We start from the raw sequence: 23,236 nt of genomic DNA, 5'->3' as shown, positions 1-23,236 counted from the left end.
TTCCTCCTTGTAGCCTGTGAATTGCTGAGTTTAGTCAGCCAGTATAGCAGTGCTTCTTCTGCAATTTGTAAGGGCTTGGTTTCTTCTGAGGGTAGGAATATGATTTTTTTAAAATTTACTTAGTAAAAGTTAAGAGTTCTTGAGAAACTGCTCTTCTAGCCATCTGACAGGAAGTGATCTTGTTTTCTTGTGAATATATAATCAGGTCAGAGTGTGTCTGAGAACAACCAGCCATTGGCTTAATTTTCCTCACAGGGGTTAGGAACAGCCTGAATGTAACTTGCATTAAGAGTAGATGAAGAGAGCCTTAGGGGCTGTGCTGCACACAAAATTCTTTAACTCTGTCTTCATTTAGAGAAACAATTACTGGGAGGTAAGACTTCTGAATAACTTCAGATTATTAAAAGATTACTTGACAACGTAGTTTAAGATTATAATATTTTCTTTATTTTCAGCAGTAAGCAAGCTGTGAAGTAAGTACAGCCTCACCCATAGAAAGAATTACTTGCACTCAGCAATTACCTTATGACCATCTTCATTTGGTTTTTGCCTTGCTCTGGGTTAAATGAACAAGAGTGCTTTCAAAGCAGTGAGAGAAAGGATACAGGTTGGGCTGGTTACTTCTGTGACATGTGATTTGTAGTCATTCAAATAACATAAAAGTTTCACAACCAGAAAGCAGAATATTTCTGTCTATGTATGAGCTGTATGGAGAGCTGATCAGAACATGTGCCAGAGAAGTATAACAAGTCCTGTTAGCTTGGCTTGAGGGGCTTTCAGATAATTTTGAGAGAAGTGATGGACAATCACTGGTTTTTATTTATCTACAAAGTGAAATATTCAAAGCACTGTAGTTGACTAGAGAAACAAGATTGTCTTTCCCAGTTGGAGACATGCTAATGTGCTGTCCTTTTATGTTTTTCTTAGTTGTTCTGCTCTCAAATACATAGATCAATTCTGCTATTAAAAGTATTCCCAGCATTTCTTCCCCTGCCATTAGAAATACAGGTAAAATGTTCATGAATTTCCCAAATGATTGCTGATTTTGAAGCTTGCAAGTTGCATTTCAAAAACTATTTGCATTTTCACTTCTGCTTGTATTTTTGTAGATGGCTACCTTTGTTCCTTATTTCTCAAATGGTTTTAGCATCTGTTCACTATGGATTTAGCCATGTATAATTATAAAATGCTGCAGATTGTGTCTTTTGCTCTTTGTTTAAGGGAGTGAGTTACCTTTTTTATTTGTTGGTAGTTGTTCTTGAGAGTTCACCTGAGTGCTGCAGGGTTATTCACAGTTGTCAGTTAGCATAGAAACCCATTTGGATGAAAGTAGCTTCAAGGAGTAAACTTCCTAGACTGATAGGATTTTTTTTACTTTTTTTTTTTTCCTTGCTAGATGTGACAATGGCCAGTAAGAGGGTTTCTCATGCTGGGTGGCTTCTGCTGGTCATTAATTAGTTTATTAAGTTAAGACAGATTCTCTTGCAGAATTACTCCATGTGGCTTTGGGCTGGAGTAGGAGGCTGAGAGAAAGAGCAGAGAAAGTTTTGCCAAAGGGTAGCACTTAATATTTTTTGGTATCAAATGCAAATGGATAACAAATTTTAAACAAGTGAAATGGTTGCCAGTTTTCTTTTGTGGGTTTTAGGGCTTTTTCAGTTGATACTATGCAAGCATAAATACTAGAAAAGGGGAGTAAACAGTTACTGACCTTAATTCAGTGTTCTGTGTTGGAGCAGGCCAGCATGTGACAATGTAGCAGAAGAACTGGTAACTGGAAGTAGTGAATATATTTTAATTCTGCATTTTGAGATGATCATGAACACTTTTTCATAAAATCATGCAGTAGGAAATGTGTTTTAAAGGCAATGCTCATTTCTAAGTTTGATCCTGGTTGCCACTGAGGATGACTAACAATGCTTTGCACTTCAAACACATAGAAGCAAAGCATGTGAAACTGAGCTAGGCTGTGGAAGCATTTGATTTTCATTCCTGCTATCTTGCAAAAAATGATCTAATTAACTGCAGTAAAGGGAAAAGTCTTGAAAATGATACAATACTGATCCTTGTGTTGGGGGGTCCCAATGTCAGTCTTGGTTGCAAGAAGATGTACTGAGTGTTCCTGGTTTCTCTTGTGTTTCTGATCACATTCCAAGAAATGTTTGATCTTGGGAGGATGAATTTAATCTGTTTGGTTTTTAAAGCTGGAATCAGCTTGATAGATACAGGAGGTGATGGCAGCTCAATGTTCAGCAACAATTGCAAACCTCTCCCTTGCTGCTCCTCTGTTCTTGTCTGGGCATCAAATCCTTGCTTAGCTGCAGTAGGGTGGTGTGAGCTGACCTAATCAACTGGCTCCTGAGAGCAGACCAGAATTTAAGCTATGCTCCCTGCTGCTTACTAAGTAGAAGAAATGTCCCAAACCTTTATGTAAGTGTTAGTGTCATCCTAGGTCAGTTCTCTTTATCACTGGTACCCCCAGTGCTTCCTTTTTATTACCCATCTCCTTTGTTCTGGATTTTCTTTTTGCATTGCTTGAAACAAAATTCTTTGGGATTCTAGGTGGAATTTGTGCATATTTGCTGGAATCAATAACTGTAACTCCCTTCTTTGTGGGGCACAGCTGCAGAGGGGAGAGAGGCTGTAATTTTGTGGTGCCACTCCCAGGTGGGAGGTCTGGCAAGGGCTGCTCCAGTTTTGATTTTCCTCTGCTCTTGCAGCTCACCTCACTTCCTCAGTATCCCACTGTTGTAAGAACCTGCTGGCACTGTCACATTGAGGTGCCAGCTCCCTAGGGAGATCATGTTTGAACTGGCATTTTTGGGTTGGCTGGTGGCTCTGATGACACAGCCAAGCCTGTGTCAGAGTGAGTCCTGACCTTCCTTGCTTCTGTTTCTGGTGATGGTGGGACCTTCAGAAAGCCCATGCTGCACACTTTCTGTCTTATTGCTGGTCTTTTTTGAGGTGTGATTTGGAGAACTGAAGAGATGATTTTCTCAAGTGGTTGCTGTGAAACTCAGAATTTATTTCTGCAATTTTGTGTATTCATTTTTATTACTAAAATCAGATTAGGAGCGTTGTCACACTTACTTGCTATGCTGGAGGGAGCTGGCTGAAAAACCTGGTGCCTGAATTTCTTTATCCTCATTTGGCTCTTAGCTTAAAGAATATATCACGCTCCTTGCACTAATTTAGAAATTCTGCACTTCACATAATTTACTCATTAGAATAGACAAGAAGCTCATATTTAAAATGATCAGCCAGTTACATCAATCTCAGGATGCATTCTATGTTATTAAAATATTAAGGTCATCTTTTACCAAACTGATTTTACAGTTGCTAAAGCCCCAGGCACTTCTCAAAAGGCAGGTGAGCCCTTCATGTTCACACATGTGTTTAAACTTGGAAAATTGGTGTTGGAGCAGATGTGCCATAAATTAAGAGATGTAAATCTTGGTGTGGGGGATAAAGTGGATACAGTTGGGGAAACAGGTTTGGGTAATTCAAACAGGAACTTCATGTTGATTGATGCTCTAGTAGAGAATGTGAGCCCAGTTCCTGAGCCAGGTGACAAGGTCTGGGTTTCCTTCTCCAGCCCTGTGGCTCCTCGAGCACTGTCCTTGTCTTGCTTCTCAGAGCCTCTCCATGTTGGACAGACAGGAGTGTCCCAAGTGGGAGTTGGTTCTGACATCCAGTGTACTTATGTTTGTAGTGGGATGTTCACTTAGAGTTCAAATTAAGCACATATTTTTGGGTAGTGTCTAAATATGAAATAATTTGTGCTGTCCATGGAATAGATTTCTGTAGTAGTTAGTGGCTGTTACAAATGTTTATCCTTCACTAAGTGCAAAGAGTATTTTTCTTTACTTCACATTTTCTAATGTAATTATGTAGCTGAGATTTAATTAACTATGGTACAACATTAGCATCCTTCTGTGCCACGCACATTCTCTCCCCAGAGAGAAGATGAAAAACAAACTGCATGTGCCTGACCTAATCACATTGCTTAATGCAGGAGCAGAGAGCACCAGCTGCTGCTGCTATGTTATCCTGGGTAGGTTCCTGTGGAAATGAAGGCACAAGTGCAGTGACCCCTGTTTACTTACAGACCTTGCCTTGGTGCCCTCTGATCCCCTGCCAGTGCTGAGGAGTTCTTGGAGGGATTGCTGCCTGCTGGCAATGCTGCCAGACAACTTTCTTCTTAGGGTATTTTCAAAGCTTGCACCTTTTCAGATATTTTCTTCTGTGTGTTTAATGCTGAAATGGGAGGGGAGGGCAGTTTGAAATTGTGTAGGAGAAATGCTGTTCCCTTGTGTGTGTTAAGCTGCCAATCTTGTATTTGACAGCCTGCTTTGGAGCTTTTTGCTGTGGGTAAGCATTTTTTCTTTTTTGCTTTCAGTTGTGCATTCCACAGTTTTCAAGGGGGCTACAAAGCTTTAAAATCTTGGTTAATGTTTAGATATTGTCAAATTAGTTTCCCAAAGAACCTGTTTTGCACTGGGAAAGTTGATTGCTTTCCTTGCACGCTGACATGTCAGAAAGCAAGAGATCTGCTAGGCAGAACTGCAGGATGCTGTGTGAAGGAGCTGATTTCTGACCCTGGCTCTGACTTCCTTTGTGATAATAGTCATATATTATTCAAACTGCTTTTCCCTGGTGATTGCTAACTGTGTTCCTCTTTTTCTTGAAGGACTGTTTTCGGAACAGCTGGCTCTGGTTTTGCAAAACTTTTGCAGGGTCTCAGTTGCAGCTGAAATCAGTGGAAGCCATTATTTGAATGTATGAATAAAATAAAATAAAAATTGCACTGCATCAGTGTCAAAATTAGAAAGGCAGAAAATTCATTGTGCCTTAGCTCCCTGTATCCAAATGGAATAATAATATTTTTGTCCTCTTACTGTTCAGTACACAACTTCGTCATAAATGTCCATAGCAAGCACAAGAAAACCACGAGGGGACTCATTATTAGAGCATGAGAGCCAAATGAATAATATCTCATACTCATTGCACAATGCAAAGGAGCACTTTTGAATAATTCCTTGCCTGGGGATCACTGCTTCCTTAAAGCACCTAACAAGAAAGTAGCTCTGCTAGCTCTTTATATGTGGTCAGAGTCATAGGTGATTAATGTGTATGCTTTCTTATTTAGCATTTAAATCTTCCTAGTGTCTTATATCTCAATTTTAGTATAAGAGTATTTTTGCTTAATTTCTCCGTGTTAAAGATTTATGGATTTATTTGGGTTGAGATGGGCCTCTGGGAAATCTCTAATCCTCCTGCTCAGCCTCCTGCTCAAAGCTTCAAAGTTAGGACATGTCATTCAGGGCTGCTGAATTGCACCACTTTTAATTGTTTGCCAGCTAGACTTTAAACTATTGGCCATTGCTTATTGAGTCTGGTGGTCCACGCAGGCTTTTGCTTGTATTTATGGATATTTAGATAACATCAATTGACAATAGCCTGTTTAAGTGTGTTCTTACTTACTTGAAAGGTGATAATAATTATTATCCTCAATTTTTAACCTGAAATGCTGTAAGTGTTATTTGAAAAATAATTATAAAGCAAGAGGCTCATTTGAGGTAGTTGATCAGTGTACCTTCCATTTCAGTGTTTTCTTGGTGCAGAGTCCAGAATGGCAATGTGTAATTGTTAATACAATCTTGTAAAATTACATAATCCCAAAACTCAAATCTCAGAACTGCAAGGGCATATCTGCATATTTCTGGTAGGATAGGAGCTACTAGACTAAAAGGAGAGCAGAATGCCTTGGGATGGAATGTGTAGGAAGCTGAACCATGTTGGACTTGTGCCAAAGAGTAACTGAACAATACCAAAGTTTGCTCCACCAGTGCCTGTGGATAGTGCTTACCAGGATCCACTGCTTTCCCAGGTGTCATAGGCAGCAGATTGCCCAAAACTGCAAAGATAATCATCCACCAGTGTTTTCCTTGTATCTGTTGTATCAATACTGTTCATTGGACAGAGCAGCTTTCATTATAACTGTTCATTATAGTGTGATGATATAAACTGGTAACATAAATGGAAGCAAAGCTGCAGACAACCTCTCCAGAGGCATTAAGGGGATAGTTCAGACCTTTTTTGCTCCAGCCCTAAAATGATGTTGGCTAAATCTACAGTTTATTTTCCACTGATATCATTGCAGCAGAATCTGCTGGGTTGGCTACTGACTCTTGGGTGCAGCTTCAGTTCTGTTCTGCTGACTCAAATCCACAAATAAATTGTCCATGAGTGGAGTCCTTGCTGACTTGAGGTGTTCACCTGCGTGTGAGACAAATTGCTGAGCTGAATATCACTGAAGTTTTTTTCTAGGTGGATGTATTGTGAGAGATAGAGTTTTGTAAATTATAAAGTAGTTAAATAATCAGTTTTATAATCCTCATGTGAGAATAATGTTTTGCTACTTATTAATTAAATATTGTCTCTCTTCTTCTATTTGCTACACAGCTAAAGTGTTACAGTAGTTTCATTTGTAGGTAATTGACCTGTGCCATTAATGCTGAAAAGAGGAGAATGGAATACAAATTTAGTTCTGATGGTTTAAAAAAAAAAAACCTGTTAGCTTGATTTATCATTCTCCTTGAGAAGTAATATTGATAGAACTTGGGGTGCCAGCATGACTCTTGTGTTGAGAGCAGGGGGTGGGGAGGGAGGGCTGTGGGTGAGCCCCTCACTCCAGGGGTGGGGAGGCTGGGCTGCATTATGCTGGAATCATGGACAGCTGATGGCTCATTTTGGCTCTGCCGCACCTTCTTTATGTGGCAACCCTGTGCTGCTCTTCCAGTGCTTCTGCCAAGGATTTTTTTAATGCTTTGCTAGCTTTTAATAGGAAGGCAATCTCTTTCACCGGAGGTTTGCATCTCGCTGTGAGCCCAGTAGAAAGGTGCATCTTCCCTTGGCCAGGATCCAAAGGCACTGTCATAACAGTGATGGCAGCTCTGGAGGCTGGATCTCCTTTCAGGAGCTCTCTCTGACATCTTCATGGGCTCCAGATTTCTGGTCATCCTTCCTGCTGGCAGCAAATGCACACATACTCAGCTGTTGTTTGAAGTCAGCCTTGCACAAGTCAGTGGGGAAGCCTTTGGCTGCTGCATTTGCTCTTCAAACAGCTGTTGGGTCTTCAGAGACCTGGCTGCTCAAAGCATCCCACGTGGTGCTGTCTGGGTCCAGCAAAATTAAAATCATCTGAAGGGCAGTGCTGAAACTGTTTTGTAACTATTTTCCCTACGGGTGTAATTTTGTGCCACTGCTATTTTTTTTTTTTTTCCTGTGGGGCTTTCATGGAAACATACAAGTGAGGGGTATGAGAAAAGGTGAAGCCTTCTGCATTGCTGCTGTTTCTCAGAGAAAATGTTGGCCCAGCACTTGTCAGGTGTGAGGCTGGGAGTCTTGCCAGAAGCTCCTGAAAGACGTCATTATGGGACTACTGTTCTCAGTATCTGCATCCAACGCCTGGGTGCTGCAAGTAAACAGGATACAGGGGAATTTGGCCTGATTGTTACTGTCTTCTTTCTTCCCAGGGCAGGAGACCACCCTGCAAGGCACTGACAGCAGCTGGGACTTGGGAAAGGAGAAGTAAAACTAGAGAAGGATAAATAAGCTGACAGTGATCCTTTGTCAGTCTTTTATCCCTAATGTTTTTAGTAGCATGTAGATGTGTAGAAATCTGGCTTGTGGTAAATGTATTTGATGCAAGGGAGGGATAATTTTGTGGAAAGAATATGAACTGATGTGTAATTATTTGCAGAAGTCTGTCATTTGCTTACGTGGACAGTTTAAGTCCATTTCACAGTATTTATAAACTAAAAAGTTGTGATGAATAGGCAGTCAAGTTCATCCTTTGGAAAAAAAAAACAAACCAGGTTTTGGTAGGTGGCAAAGTGCTGGACTAAAGCTGAGATGTTGTATTGTGTTCTGCATAATTTTTTTCTGGATTGTGATTTGTATAGTATCCTCACTTAAAGTAGTCCAGCAAAAGTTAAAATCAATTTTTTAATGTCCTTAAGACTATGATGTGTCTGTTGAAACATTTCCTTTCTTTGACAGGACATGTGGATTTCGACAGAAATAGGGCCTTTAGGGATTGTTGACTCATGGTTGCTGAGCTGTTGCTATTCCTCTGACAATCTGAGACTGTGGTGAGCATTTTAAAAAGCAGCAACAGCATCTTGGCTATGGGAAGACACGTACCCATAGGTGCATATAGCAGTGGGAATGCAAAGGGATTCTGAAAATCAGCAAAGATCCCAAGGGAGCCAGCCCTCACTGTCGGTGTCAAGTTGCTCAGTGTTTTGTGTCAAGTTCACTTCTGGATTTTGTTTTTTCAAAACCCCCTTCGTTGGAAATTTTGGAGGTTTTTGAAGTACACTGGTGACTTTAAAACAGGTTTTGCCAGCATTGTTTCCATTGAAACAACAGTAGGGGCTTACTCATATTTTATGGGCTGTGGTTATCTGTGAGCAGAGGCAGTGCTTGAACCTCAACCTCTTGTTCTCAAAGTCTGCTATTTTACAAGCTTTCTGTAGTGCTCTGAAGAGCTTGGCTGTCAGTTCCATACCAGTGAAATGTTACCGGATTTTCTTTGGGTGTGATTTTGTTGTTTTTTTTTTTAATGTCAACTGTCTTACATCACTGCTTTAGCAACAATAAATGTCTTGGTTTAGCTCTTGCTGTGGAGGTATTAATCTTGAAATTCTTCAATAAATGCTTTAGTTGCAATCCCTGGCCTTGTTCATAAATAATACTGAGGATATTTTTCTGTATTTATACATGCAGAAGAAGATTAGGAGATTAACTGTTGTTCTGTCATGAGTTTATGTACAGTTATAGAATTTACTTTTTTGTAAGTTGCAATTTACAGAGTGGGTTTTGATTTCTTTAATGTATATATTTTTCACTTATTTAAAAATAAACTTTAGTTCAAATGTTGAATTATTAATTCTCAGACCTCTGTGGGGTGGGGTGCTGTTTCCAAAGCCTTTTAGTTGAACCCTCCAAATTTTGGGAGTGATGAGGCTAGAGATAAAAAATATTGAAGAGGAAGCATTTGAAGAAGTTTAGGTTTAGACAAAGTGAAAATCCAAGTGGAAAGAAACATGCAGATTACAGCAAAATGTGATGGTCATTGGATGTGGAACTCCATCACCAGAAGAGCTGCACTCCCTTCTACAGTGCCTTTTTCTGCATGACTAAATCAGCTATTTTATCTGTCACACCCAAAAAACCCCAGAGGTCAAATTATTTTAATCAAAATCTTTTTAATTTACCATTGTCAGACGAATGGACTTCAATAGGTTATACACAAAATCCTGCTGCATTCACTGCAGTCTGAACTTACCTTTCTGATTTTTCTTGCCCTTTCTTGGGTTCTGTTAAAGGTACACATGATTTAGGCACATTAATTAATGGGAGTGCAGTGGTTGTAGCTAGAATGGGCAGGGCTATGTCCAGTGTTTGACTGAAAAGCAAGGGTGTAACTCACATTCACTAGAGCCTGAAAAATAATTAGCTGTGACTAGTGACAATTTGCAGATGATTAAAACCCAAGCTCATGCATTTTTATGACTATGCAATCTCATAATTTTTAGCTAAATTAAGACAGTGAGCAAGTCTAAACTGTACTTCCCTTGTATGCCAATAATAACAAATGAGAGGTGTCTGCAGAGGATGAGTTTGATTATGTCTCCTTTAGCTTCTCTGTACATTTAAAATATATGACACCCTCTGCTCTCCTTTTTTTTTTAAAATCTGTAGTACCACTTAATGAGCTATTAGAAATTAAATTCCTAGATAGTCCTGCTGGCTGCTCTCCATTGCAGGATATTATTGCAATACTGATTGCTGCTGTAATAGCTAGGATGCATATTTTTGCTTTTAAAAGTAATATTAAAAATCAGTAGCTTGTTTTTATTTAATTTGGTTTTATTTATTCAAAAAATGCACCGTTTTGTATCACTGAATGGCAGTGATTTACTGTGTAGCTGTTTTCATTAGTGTCACCCTAAATGGCTTCCTGTAAGATGAAACAGTGTAATGTTATATTTATCAAACTGTCAGGTTCTAATTAATCTGGTGATACTGTCCATAAATGAGGTGTAGACAGCAGCTTTAGCTGTTATTTAGAATTTACCCCAGTACTTAGCCCAGCTATGTTTGCAACCAGAACTCACTAATGGAGATAATCCATTGGCTTTTTTAGTCCTGTTTTCCTCACTTTTCCCCTTTTGCTGACATGGGGCTACTTTGTCCATTTAACAGCCATGACAAGTTGCTGCTGCTCCAGTGGACTCTGGATAATTTGCTTTAATCTTCAGCATACTGCAACCTCCAGAAATTTGAATTTAAAATTTAAATAAGATTAGTGAGAAATTTCTTTTGAAGAAGCAAAATGTTTGGTATTTGGGTCATTGTTTCAATTCTTCTCTGTAATAATAGGAACTTTTTTCTCATGGTGGACTTGAATTGTCTATCAAGAGTGTGTTCTTCAGTGTAGGATTATGTCCTAATGTGAGGAGAGGGCATTGAGGTGGCATTTCTAGATTCATGGGAACATACAGCATAAAATGGGTCTTTAAACTGTGGTCTAACAAGGAATAATTTGTAGCCATAGTAATTGTAAGCCTAATTTAGGCCAATTGATTTTGAGGAATGCTAATATATTTTGCCTATAGTGATATTAAGGCTCCATGCCAGGTGCCTTTGATGGATTCTCATTTTTGGTGGTGATTGCTAGTCAAACCTTCAAAGGAGAAAAGACTGGATTTTTCCTGTCAGGCCAGAGGAGATGTTTAGGCTTCTGGTTTAGGTTTCAGAATATGTTGATGTGACTTGCACTTGCATGTTGTGTTCTGTAGAACATCTGTTCAGGAGCATGACTGTGCAGAGGAAAGGGTGCTGGATGTGAGAGATTAATAACACCACACTGATGTAGGAGTAGCTACAGACTGCTTGGGCTGGTGCTTGTGATTCAGGGGTGTGTTAATAAGCTGGTGAAAGTTAATTTTGTTCAGGAGTCCAAAAGTACAAAGTTTGTTTTGAACAGAGAGCACGAACCACAGCAGCATGGATGCAAAGTCTTTAATTACCTGAAACTTGTAAAAATGTGTCTAGAACTGCCTGTTGAATTAGTGCAGCTGATTGTGGTTTCAAATTGTTCGGAATTCAGTAAGTCTGGTTAAATTACTGTAAGAAAATATTTTAGGAACAAGGCTGCAAAACCTTTAAAATGTAGCTTTATTGAATTGATAGTGCCTTTCTAAAAATGAATGTAAAATTCATCTCCTGAGAATAAAGACGGTCAGAAGCTGGGAGGATGTAAAATGTGTTTGGTATTGCCTGATTGCTTTTCTCTCTCTTTTGACAGTGATCACATGGAAAATATTTGTGGCTACTTAATGAAGTACACCAATCTTGTCACTGGCTGGCAATACCGGTAAGTCTTTCATGGTGCTTTCACTAGTGTTGGTCTCTGCAGCATCCAGATGAACACTTTTCTGATTTTTTTAATAATACTTAGATTTCCCTTTTTGTAGTAGGCAGACTTTATGCAAGAATCTTATGCTTTTCTCAATATGGATTAAGCTAATAGTGTGCAGATGAATAATATTTGTATTAAGACATGAATATAAAAAGGGCATAGGCAATATAAAGCAGTTAACTCATTTAATGGCTTATGACTATTAGTGGCTTATAACTATGTTTGTACGTGCAAAAAGCATTAGGTTTTTTCTCCTTTTGTATAAAAAATATTTTCTTTGTGTTTTCTGCTGAGTCTTCACTTTTATACAAAATAATGCTATCACTTAAAAAAATAAAAGACTTCTTTAGTGTAAATTACTGTAAATTCAAACTCATGCAGGTTTCTCCCTTTCCCCAGGATGTCATCTGCCCTGGAATAACTTGATTGTCTGTGTCAGATTAAATTCTCTGGTCAGGTTTCTTGTTTAGTTCTGTTTCTAGAGCAGCACTGTACAACCAAATTAATGTTGGCGAGATGAGTCCTTAGTGTACCACACTGTGCCACCTGTGCTGCCCCTGGCATGGAGTGACTCATGTCAATACATTCAGCATTAAACTCAAATGAAAGTTGTAACATAATGTCCACTTCCATTAAAAAAAAAATAAAATCTGGAGTTGCTTCAGTTTCATGGTTTTGCATCTCAACTCCTTTTTATCTGCAGCTGTTTTAATGTAAGTAGTTTAAGGATTTATTAAGCCCTAATGATCCAGGATATCATTTTTGATTCCCAAAATCTTGCTATGGTCAATCTTACAATTTGTGCACGTCATTCTGTTGTGCAATCCCTGTGCTCTGAGGAAAAAAAATGCCAAGCAATCAATTTTTGTGCCATCTTGGGACATAATTCATATGTTTAGGGTTTTTCTGATAAAAGTATTTTCATCCTAATGCCATCTGTGTAAACTTGTAATGACAGTATTGACTTCTCTCAGTATTACCACCTGCACAAAAAAATAAAAAAATTAAAAAAGGAAAGGAAAAGGAGCTGGTTTTATTTAGTGTATTTGCTTTGTTATCCTTGCAGGTATTTTGTGTTAAACAATGATGCTGGCCTGCTGGAGTACTTTGTGAATGAGCAGTCTAGACACCTGAAGCCCAGAGGTACCTTGCAGCTGGCTGGAGCTGTCATTTCACCCAGTGATGAAGACTCTCACACCTTCACAGTCAATGCTGCCAGTGGGGAGCAGTATAAACTAAGAGGTAGGAGCTGGATTCTTGAGCAGGAGATCCTTCCACTAGAGGACAATCTCCCTCTCAGCTGGGGCTGCTTGGCTGGGCTTGGCTGCAGGGCCAAAGCAAGAGAACCTGGCTGGCAAAGTGCTGAAAGTGCTGGGAAATTGCCATGAAAATTATGTACAAAACTTCCATCCCATTGTCCAGCTAGAAATGGTCTGTATTTATGGATAGTTCCATCACATTTGGGTTTGATGATGTTCAGAAGACTTCATGTGTGTGGAATGGGGTTTACTCTTCATGTATAGTGTCCTTAAACTGTACTGATTCAAGGTTTTCTCAGTCATTGTGAGTAGCAAAACCATGGTGATGCTCACAGAGAATTTAACTATTCCTAGCATTTGGTTTGTTAGCCACCTTATGGTGGTTATAAAAGCCCATTCTCTGATTTTGTAGGCAGCAGAAATCTAGGCTAATAACTTTGAGTATTTCTTCCCTTGAAGACTTGCTGTAGTTTTCTAATTTTGTGTACCATACTTTTATTTCAGGAAAATGTTTTGAGGGCAATTATGGTTTATTGATGTTTTAAAATTAATTTCTTAGCACCAAAGAATAGCATAAAGAAAGAAGTATATTTTTGTTGAACTTGGCTTAACATTATAGTTATTACAGGCAAATGAGTTTTAGATTAAAAATAAATTACTTTGCACTGGTAATTTTGTGATTTTTAAGAATTAAGCAGTCGTTTTTGTCCATACTTTGAAATGTTTTGATTTAACAGAATCCTTTTGGTTTGCTTTTATTAGCTACTGATGCTAAAGAGCGGCAGCACTGGGTTAGCAGGCTACAGATATGCACACAGCATCACACAGAGGCCATTGGAAAGGTATGGCTGATGCTCTCATGGGCAAAAATCAGGCTGGTGGTAGAAGCAGCTGCAAATACAACTTGAGTGTTACTGAAGTCCTTCCATTTTGGGAACATTACTTTTTTTTCCCCCCCCCCCTTTTTAAACCCCTTGCTTTTATTTATAAAAACCACTCAGCAGCCCACAGATAAATTTAGGGTGAATTCCCATGTTTGAGAAAACTGTATTTGAGCACTGTTGTTTCCATTTGCTAACCATGTTGTGGGCATGCATATAGTGTATTTTATAGAGCCTCCTGATTGCTATAACACCTGTTCTGATACTGAATAACAAATTATAATCAGCATCTTGTAATTGGCTTTGTTGTAAGAGGTAAGTTGAATTAATAGCTCTAAATGAAATTCCATTCTTTTAAATATTAGCTCTATACCTGCAGGATCTGTTAGGAGCTAATTTCTGATGCTGCTGCAGATCACTGATCTTCAAGTCAGAGAAGTGATACTTATGATCAGTCTCATTTCACAGATTGTTCTTAATTAGACTATAGAAGCAGAGAGTGGAAAATATTTAGCAGTTGCTACTAATGCATTATTAGGCCTTTGCCATCTTTTCTTGCTCTATTAAAAATTAAACTATTCTGCTGTAGCTTTCACATTAGAACATTTGCTGTTTATTAGGATTAATTGTAAATGTTTCTCAATATGCTTATTTATTCACTAGAACAACCCTCCTCTGAAATCTCGCAGCTTCTCTCTCGCATCCCAAGGAAGCGCCAACTCTCCTGGTGTGCAGAGAAGACCCAGTCAAAATGCAGTTTCCTTCTTCAATGTTGGACATCACAGATTGCCAACGGGAAAAAGAGTTCCCATTATGCAGCCAGATCACCTTGTAGATGTTAGAGAGGTTGGTATGTTTAAATTCCCTTACAGTTTTTTGAGAGAGCTGTGGTGTTATTTGTAATTTTGTGGAGAAACCTGCTCTTCTTAGTTGGATGTATTGTCAGTAGCATGTTCTAAGCTATTACTGCACAGCTGTGTGAGGATAAGTAATTAGCCCTGGCTAACTGTAGAAGTTACATGGTGTATGTTCTGTGACTTTTGTACTCTGCAGTAGTATTCTGATGCTGAAGGCAGAACCATGTTCTCATCCTTGCAAGTTGTAGCCCTACAAGTGACAAGAGAATATCCTTAAGGGATATAACATCACATGTTATGATACTATTGAGCACTTTTCTTCCCATGTCAAGCTATAGAAGAACTGACTAAGCTGTGCTTGTGTCTCTGATGACTAAGGAGAAGTTGGTCATGATTGCTAATACCATTTTCTGGTATGCTGATTCATTTAGGCAAATAGTCTAGGGATGGATGTGACTGTACAGAGAAAATTCAAACCCCTACCTTTTTTCACTGTATGTTCAGGTATAGTGTATTTTGGGAGAAAAATCCAGAAATAATTGCCTTTCCATCTTGACTAATAGAACAGACTGACTACTGGTTGATTTTAACTTGTGAATAAATCCGGGGTGGATCTTGCCTATCTAAAGATACTGCATTGCAAACTTGTGTTACTTAGGGGTATACTTGTGGTAATAATTATTTTAATGTTAATTGCAGTTAGTGTGGTGTGATACATTTCTTGGCAAAAATAAGTTTCTAATGGAGGGCTTTTTAAATTAAGCAAATAAAAATACAGGAAATATGAATAGCTAAAAATACAGGAATTGAACTTAGACAAACTGGAACAGAAGAGTGCTGTATATTGTAAGCCTCATTAACCTTAAAATATGTGGGTGAGCACTGTGGTAAGTTCTCCAGTAAATGGGTGTTGCAGATACTTTCACTAGCGTGGCATGCTGTCATTGTGCCCTGATTTATATCAGGTACTAAGGTGTAATTATTCAGTAGCTTGCACAAGGTGACTGCCTCTTTAAACCTTGGAGTCTGTGAATCTCTCTCCACAGCAGACTGTTCTTGCAGATGTCTTGCAAAAGGGTAATTGCTGCCATCCTGTTTTTGTCCTCTTAGAGCAGTAAAGTCTCCTGTAGTGCTAATGCAGAGACCTGTGAAGTGCTGCCAGGTACTCAGGAAAACAAAAATGTTTCAGAAATGCCTTTTTCACTTTTTGAATTTTCAAACAGTATTATGGCATTCAAAATTTCAGGGAGGAGAGAGGAGTATGTGTGAGCTGGAGCACTGAAGCAGTGGCTTGCATCCTGTAATTGGGATAAAGTGCAATGACTTTTCTTGGCACAAAAAGAGTACAGGAAACTATTAATGCTTTTTTGATTGCTGCTGAGTTTGGTGGCACAACATGATTGTTTATCAGCTTAAAAACTTTAGGCTTATACAGATGAAGAATCCTTAGTAGTGCTGGCTCTTCTGAATGTTTGTTTGTTTGCCTTTTTAAAGCTAAAATGCTGTTGGATATCATGCTTACTTTTTTGTAGATATAACTGAAATACTGAAGGGCAGGTATGTCCCTGTTACCCCTGAGCATGCATGGTGCAGTTTAAACACCTTCAGAAATGAATTTTGAAAAGCTGTGGGAAGAGTAACTTCTTTCAAAGAATCTGCTACATTGTGATCTTCTTTGATTTTCCTATGAGTTGCACTCTACCTGTGTGTCCTTGTCAGTTCCTTTCCCTTTCACTGTCCTTTGTTCTTGGCTGAATATGTGTCATGATGCTGACGTGGTTGTTGTGCAAAGCAGGAGGTTTAAGATCTTTCAGCTAACTTGCACTAAATGCAGGTGTCTGTGTTCACAAAGTGAGAATGACAACCTGTGTATTTTTCCAAGATTTTTGATTTTTAGTCACTCTGCTTTTCTTCTCTTGGCACTATTTTTTTTCCCCCAAAGCTGTGTGTATAATTGGGAAAAACCTTAGGGCAGTTCCAAAAGGGCCCTTTGAAAGGGAAATGTGCCTATTTGAACTTCATAGCTAAGCATAGCATGGCTCGTCCTATTGTCTGGCCTGATCCTGGAATGAAGTGCTTGGGGCCTACCACGTGGTGAGTTACTAACAGTAAAGGTCACCAGAAGGATTGTGGTGATTTGTCAACTAATTGTCTGTGGTGTTTCTGTGGGGGTTTCTTTTTAAGCTAACACACTTTCAAAGTTGGGAAAAAACTGCACACAAAGGCTTTTATGATGTTTGTGACTGGAGAAAAATGAGACACGTTATGATAACAGCTGTTATGTTTGCATAGGCAAGGCTATCTATAACTAAATGTTTTAGTAGCTTTCTGCCCTGTTGCTCTTGGTATATGCTAAGGCTGACTCTGCACAATTAATACCCCTTTTAAAGAGCCAGTGCTCTGTACATTCACCCCTTCACATGCTACTGAGCTAAGTCCTTAAAAGTTCCAAAGATCACATACTAGGAACTTAGATGAATACATGTTCCTTAAGCATTGCATAAAATCTTAAAAGCAGCTCCTGGAAGGGATTGCAGGTAGTAGTACTGACAAAAAGAATCAGTCAGATACTGCTAGGATTAGGAATTAAATAATTGAAGTGAAAAAGCTACCTTAACAGCAGTTAAATGCATTTTTCTTTAAAGGTTTTCCATAGAAATTGTGCTGCTGCTCTGCTAAATCAATCTGTCCTTACATTTGCCTTCACTAGCAGAACACATAATGATTGCAGAGTAGTGCTTTCCAGTTACATGGATGCTGTTTGTTGTTCCTCCCCAGCAAGGGGACTAGCATGTGCAGGAGTTTGCTTTCATCCCTGTGTTTCAAAATCAGGTAATATTTTGTTTCTGTGAGTATAAAGAGGAAAGATCTGCTTGATGGCTGATGTGCTTTGCCCCTGTACCTCATGTGGGCAGATGTGCTGTTGTAGATTCTGTGATCTAGGGGTGTGGAGCTCTCTGTGAAGGAGGAAAAGAGCTTGGGGGAGAGCAAGAGGGACAAAGACAACAGGACAGGACTGCTGCAATTTGTACACAGAATGAAAGTGAAAACCCTGCTGGCTTTTCTTCCTTCCCTGCAGAGTAAATGCTGAGATAGTGATAATCAGTGTGGTGTTAGTGCAGACAATAAATGGAGATCCTTTATAGTTTGAGCCAAAATGAGGTATACAGATCTTCTCTGTTAAAGTTCTGCACCTCTGATTGCAGGGAGGGAAAAAATCCTGATAGTCAGACAATAAATCCTATTCCAGGCTGTGCTGAGCACAGAGCTTAATTACTTCTCACACAGAGTGCATGTGGGTGATGCCTTAGGATTTTAGCTTTTATATTTTTCATATATTTGTAATCCTGCAATTCTCCCCTCACCCCATCCCTGTTGACTAGGCATGAAAGTGTTTGGTACTCCCTGAAGCAAGTATCTTCTTCAAATTCCTCTTTGCCTGTTTTTTAATGTCATTCGATTTCCTTTCACTTGTTAATAAAGTACCATGTATTTTTGTGAGCAGATTCATCATGTTTTTAATGACTCTGTTGTAGTAGTAGTTCTCATAGTCAAGAGAAACAAGTACAGTTAATTTTATATCTGTTATATATCTTATATATATATATATCTGTTACCTTGTAGTTTTATTACTGTCCTGAAACCTTTTGGGATCCTCTGTGTGCACAGCTGAACAGGTATCACACAACACTTCTAGCAGCTGATAAGTGACTGTTTTGTTTGACAGATGATGTCTCAGGCTGAGGGCCAGCAGAGAGACTTGATCAGGAGCATAGAATGCCTTCCTGCCTCAGGTCACCTTACATCCTTGGATCAAGACCTTTTGATGCTCAAAGCAACTTCCATGGCAACCATGAACTGCTTAAATGACTGTTTCCATATTCTCCAGTTACAACATGCTTCTCAACAAAAGGGATCCTTACCAGCAGGTGGGTATAGGTGCTCACAGAGAGCAGAACTCTGTAACAAATACAAATCCCTTCCTTGTAAAAATGTTCATTCCACTAACATATGGGCAAAGGAAACTGCTGACTCTCTGCTTTCTTGTGAATTTTTCCAAACCTCAACTTATTTGTGTTGGGTGGAACTCTGTGCATGTTGAATATGTATTTTTTAAAATCATTTATTCTATTGGGAAGTCTGTGGCAGCAGCTGCATAAATGTAATTGTTGTGCAGCATCTCACAACAGAATAAATTATAGAAGGCAGCCCAACATGAAGGCTGTCTTTGGGGTATAACTGTAAGAGTGGAGGGTGAATTTTATGGGATTGCAGATTCTAGGACATTCTAGTGTCCACTACAATTCTTCCAAATGTCATGCTATTTAAATTTTTTTTTTGCACACTGAATACCTTTTATAAATATTTACAGGTGTGTAGCTTCCATTTCTAGTTAAGCATTGAAATACAAAACTCTGAATTTGCACTGGTTGTTGCTAATACTGTTTAAATATCAATATTCTTGTTTTGAGTTACTGCCTTGGTCTAAACCACGGTCTAAAGACAAGTGTTGTGTTCTATTCTGAGGCCAGAATGGACTTGTAAGTCAATGAAAATTGTTTAAAGGTTGAGAAAAACAAAATCTCTTTTAATCAACTACTGACCACCCCAACAAACAAACCCCCCCACACCCTACTGCTTATGGGTGTGGAATGTTTGCATTCAGAGGCAGCAGACAAATATGTTGCCAGGTCTGCACAATTATCACTTCTATGCAAGCAAGAGCTTGGTGGAATTGTTCTACCTGATTCATGAGCAGTGTTTGGAACTGAACATGGTCGTGGTTGTTTGTAAATTCTTCTGCATCTTATTGTGCCTTTTGTGATGTGTTTACTTTGTGGCTTTTTGTGAGGTTTATAGGATTTTCAAATGCTCTTGCACAGCAGTTCAGTAGATATATTAAGTATGTAACAAAGTACATACCTAAGTTGTCTCTCCCCTTATCTGCCCCTTATTCCTCTCATATTTCTGGTGCCTGATTTGTCAGGCATATTATTTCAAAGCAGTAATTAATTTTGCTTCCAAGATGAAAAAAAAGTTATATAAAAATATTAAAACTATATATTTTTTTTGTGATTCCAAAATCACCAGAGGCTGTACAAGAGAACATGTGAATAGATTGAGTTCAATTTTTTTCTGTATTTCAGTTCAAAATTTTGTTTTAAACTCAGAAAATTGGATGGCAACTCTTGAGATATTTGTCTGAACTCTGAAGTTGTGCTGAACCTATTGTCTGTGAATTTTTTGACTGTTGATGCCCAACTGTGGGATATGCATATCAGAAGTATTTTTGTTTTGGCATTTTTATATATGCACTACTAAAAAGGTTTTTTGACTTCTATCTGAGGACTAAGTACTGTCAAATGAGCATCACTGTAATAATTTAAGAAGGTAGTTTTGGTTTTTGGTTTTTTTGACAAGAGGTATAGATTTTTAATTTTTTAAACCATGCAGGGAAGAATTTAATTCACTGACTGCTATTCAGTTGGTATCTGCCTGTTATGGCCAAATCTAAAAATACTGCTTGAACATGTCTAAATTCTGAAGATTTCCGGTGATATCCTGGGGAGATGGATGGAGAAGAGAGGATCAGCAGATTGGAGGATGCATTACTGGGGCCAGAGTTAAAAAGAGACCATTAACAGAATGCATGTGTCTTCCTGCAGCCTTCCATCTCTCCCCTGCTGTGGCCTCAAGACACTGTAATACATTTGTTCCTTTCAAAGATTGCCAAGAACTTCTTTAAACCACTTTTTAAAAAATCCATTGAGCTTAGATTTCTCCTCTTGACTGAAGAGGGATACTTCTGGTTCAACTGGTGGAGCCAGGCTTAAAAATCAAGGATTAGAAATAATGTAAGAGTGCCAGTTTGATTGTTAGATTACAGAAAAATATATGTATAGATTGGTTTTATTTGTTGGGGTTTTTTTTTTTTTTTTTTTTTTGTTCATTGGGATTTTTTTTTTTTTTGGTCATCTAACAATCAGAAGACTGAAAATACTGCCCCAACAAAAAGTGTATTCTGATTCATAAACCTAAAGATGAACTAGAAAGTTCCACTTACTAACTTTTCCTAAATTCCTGTCACCAATGGTGTGTGCAATAATTTGCAACTCTTGAAGAAAAATATAGGAAGTGAAAACTCAAGAGGTCTGCACTGTACCAGAGAGTACTGACTGCTGGTTAAAAAGGAATTGGTGGAGACTCTAGGGAAGGAGGATAAAATAAATATAAAACAAATAAGCAGAATAGCTTGTACCTATGCACAGTAGCTGAAAGCAGTTTGTATATGGTTTTCCAGTGAAAGAGAAGTCTTAAGGAGGTATCTTGTACATTCAAAAAGATTAAAACACAGCTGGTAGCTCGAATCTTTAAAAAAAAAATCCTCTTAACAGCAAAAATTAAACAGAAAATGTAATAAGGTTATTTTAGGTGTAGCTGATAGAAAATATTAAAGGGAGGCTGTTGGGTAAATTCAAGCTAATACAGAGGCAGTGAGTGTGGATTAAGTGCAGCCTAGAATATGCAGTTAGAGATTAATCTGTTGGAAGTTACAGCTTAGAAAGCAGATGTCATGGAGAGGTTTTTAAGACAAGTAAAACCTTTTCAAAATGGTGTGAGAGCAACTTTCTGAGTGTCTTATTTTTTTTCTTCTTTGAAACTTCTGTTTAAGTAGCTTTTAGTGTGGTCAGGACTTCTTGTTTCTTATGATGTAGTGAATTAATCAGTAATGGATGAGGAAAATAAGCTACCTAGCTGTGGAAAAGTTGTCTCAATAGCAAAGCTGGACTTTTTTCCTGCCCCAGTATTTTCCTGTTGGAAATGCTGCTATTAATCTGAATTAAGCTTACTCTGCCAGTTTTGGTTGAGGATGTGACCTAGTTGCAGTTGGTAGCAGGGGTCTGGAAATAAAGTATTGTGTATCATATGGGAAGAGACAACAGACACCATAGTACAGGTGTCTTAGTATAGCACAGGGAGCTGCTATCTGGTGGTAGAAATTCAGGTTTCCTAATAATTTCTGTGTTTGCAACCCAGCCAAGATGATTTGTCAGTTTTTGTATTCTTCAGTAAAAACTGATTGGAATCACCTGTACATTTATTGCCCTTTGAAAAAGAATGGAACATTTGTATTATTAATGAGGAACCCGACCCGTTCTGATAAATTAACTGGGAGTAACTAGAGATGCTGGAATCATCAGGTGGGTAATAGCTTTCCAAACCCTGTAGGTTTGTTTTAGGTTGTCTTTTTTTTTTTTTTTTTTTCACAGCTATTATTTATTCAACAGTGTGTGCCTGCCTTCTCTGCAGCTGAGAAAAGACAAGCACCCTCTCCAGAGACAACAGTGCAATAAAACTTCTGCTTTAGGTCTTTTTAGTCTAGAACAGACTGGGTTTTAGAAGCTGATAAGTGGAAAGCTGTTTTTGTTTTTTTTTTTTTTAAATTTTGGTACCAGTTAAAGAGAAGTATAAGGGCTGCTTAACATTCCAATGTTACTGGGCTCCTCCTGTAGTGTCTGATTACACCTTTCATGACACCAACTAGTTTCTCCAGTCCAAGTTGCATGTATTACAGCTCGCCAATCCCAGTGTTTGTGCTAATGATCACTGAAGGTGGTGTCTCATTGCACCACCTTTGTTTAGTGGCTGCTGGAGGCATTGGCTGCAGGAGGAATTGGCTGCTTACAGCTTATTCCATAAGAAATAGTTCTTTTGTTGGAAACTGCTGTTTACTGACCTTGCAGAGGATGAGCAAGCTTCAGCGTAAACTTTCCTTTGCTTCAGGAACGACAGTCAGTTGGTTGGAACCGAAGATCTCCCTGGCAAACCACTTCAAAAATGGAGCAGCTCAGAATTTCCCAGCAGAGATAAGCAAGCCAGCATCTGTCAGAGAAGAGCAGTCCATTGCAGAGCCCTGCCAGCTAACAAGGGTAAGGTAATGTGACATCCCATTTCTGCGGGGATTTATTCAGAGGAACACCTGTAAGTGTTTCAATCATATTATGTGAAACTGATTTGATGACAGTCATTCTCATACTTTTGGTTAGCTGTGTAGGAGGAGTGAGGACAGTTGCAGTAAATGAAACTCTCTGCCTTGTTTATTCAACAAATTTTTGCTGCTTTATGTAACTTGCTGTCAAGTGGAGGGAGCCAATTGGGGTGGTAATGTGAGGTGTTGAAATAGGTTTTTTGCACTTCATTATTTACTTGTTTTAGATAAAATGTGAGGGAATAGTGCTTAACTGAAATTCGTGGTGCTCTCAAAATAGGTCCAAGAAGAACTGCCTAAGCAGACAAAAGACAAAATTCTTGGTATCTAGCTATTACATTTCCCTTTTTTTTTTCCTAGGTCTTGTTGCATCTGCTTGTCTTAATCTGAACAACTCTCATCATTTGACTACAGGGCTTAATGCATTTGAAATACAGTTACAGTCTGTATCATTTTCAGCTACAGTCTGTATCATTATAACTGACAAAATGGATTTGAATTGCAAAACACTGAAGTAAAAAACCAGCAGGGATTATGATGAAGAACATGTTTCCCTAACTAAGCTAGAAAATCATAATTACATCCTCTTTATGCTAGTTTGTTTCACACAGTTGTTTGGCTGAGACTGTGTAACTGTGAAAAGATAATGTGCTGTTCTAGGTCTCTGCAATGGCACTGGGCTGTCTTAGAGCAAAATAGAAATGGAAAGGTTTTTTTTTCAATTGCTGTAGTTTATAGATTTTTTAAATGGGTCA

At 38.6% G+C, this 23,236-nt stretch overlaps 1 protein-coding gene across 1 annotated transcript in view; it reads left to right on the top strand.

Annotated features, from left to right (window-relative positions):
• The window catches only part of OSBPL11 (oxysterol binding protein like 11), a 37,735-nt gene that overhangs the window by 2,705 nt on the left and 11,794 nt on the right, over nucleotides 1-23,236 (top strand). The window contains exons 2-7 of the mRNA XM_079310832.1: nucleotides 11,381-11,449; nucleotides 12,561-12,736; nucleotides 13,516-13,595; nucleotides 14,298-14,480; nucleotides 18,219-18,420; nucleotides 22,277-22,422. Coding sequence (XP_079166958.1) covers nucleotides 11,381-11,449; nucleotides 12,561-12,736; nucleotides 13,516-13,595; nucleotides 14,298-14,480; nucleotides 18,219-18,420; nucleotides 22,277-22,422 — 856 coding nt within the window. The remainder of the gene's footprint in view (nucleotides 1-11,380; nucleotides 11,450-12,560; nucleotides 12,737-13,515; nucleotides 13,596-14,297; nucleotides 14,481-18,218; nucleotides 18,421-22,276; nucleotides 22,423-23,236) is intronic.

Source organism: Erithacus rubecula (genome assembly GCF_903797595.1).
Source record: "Erithacus rubecula genome assembly, chromosome: 8".
NCBI lineage: Eukaryota > Metazoa > Chordata > Aves > Passeriformes > Muscicapidae > Erithacus > Erithacus rubecula.
This window is presented reverse-complemented; position numbering and strand designations above follow the sequence as displayed.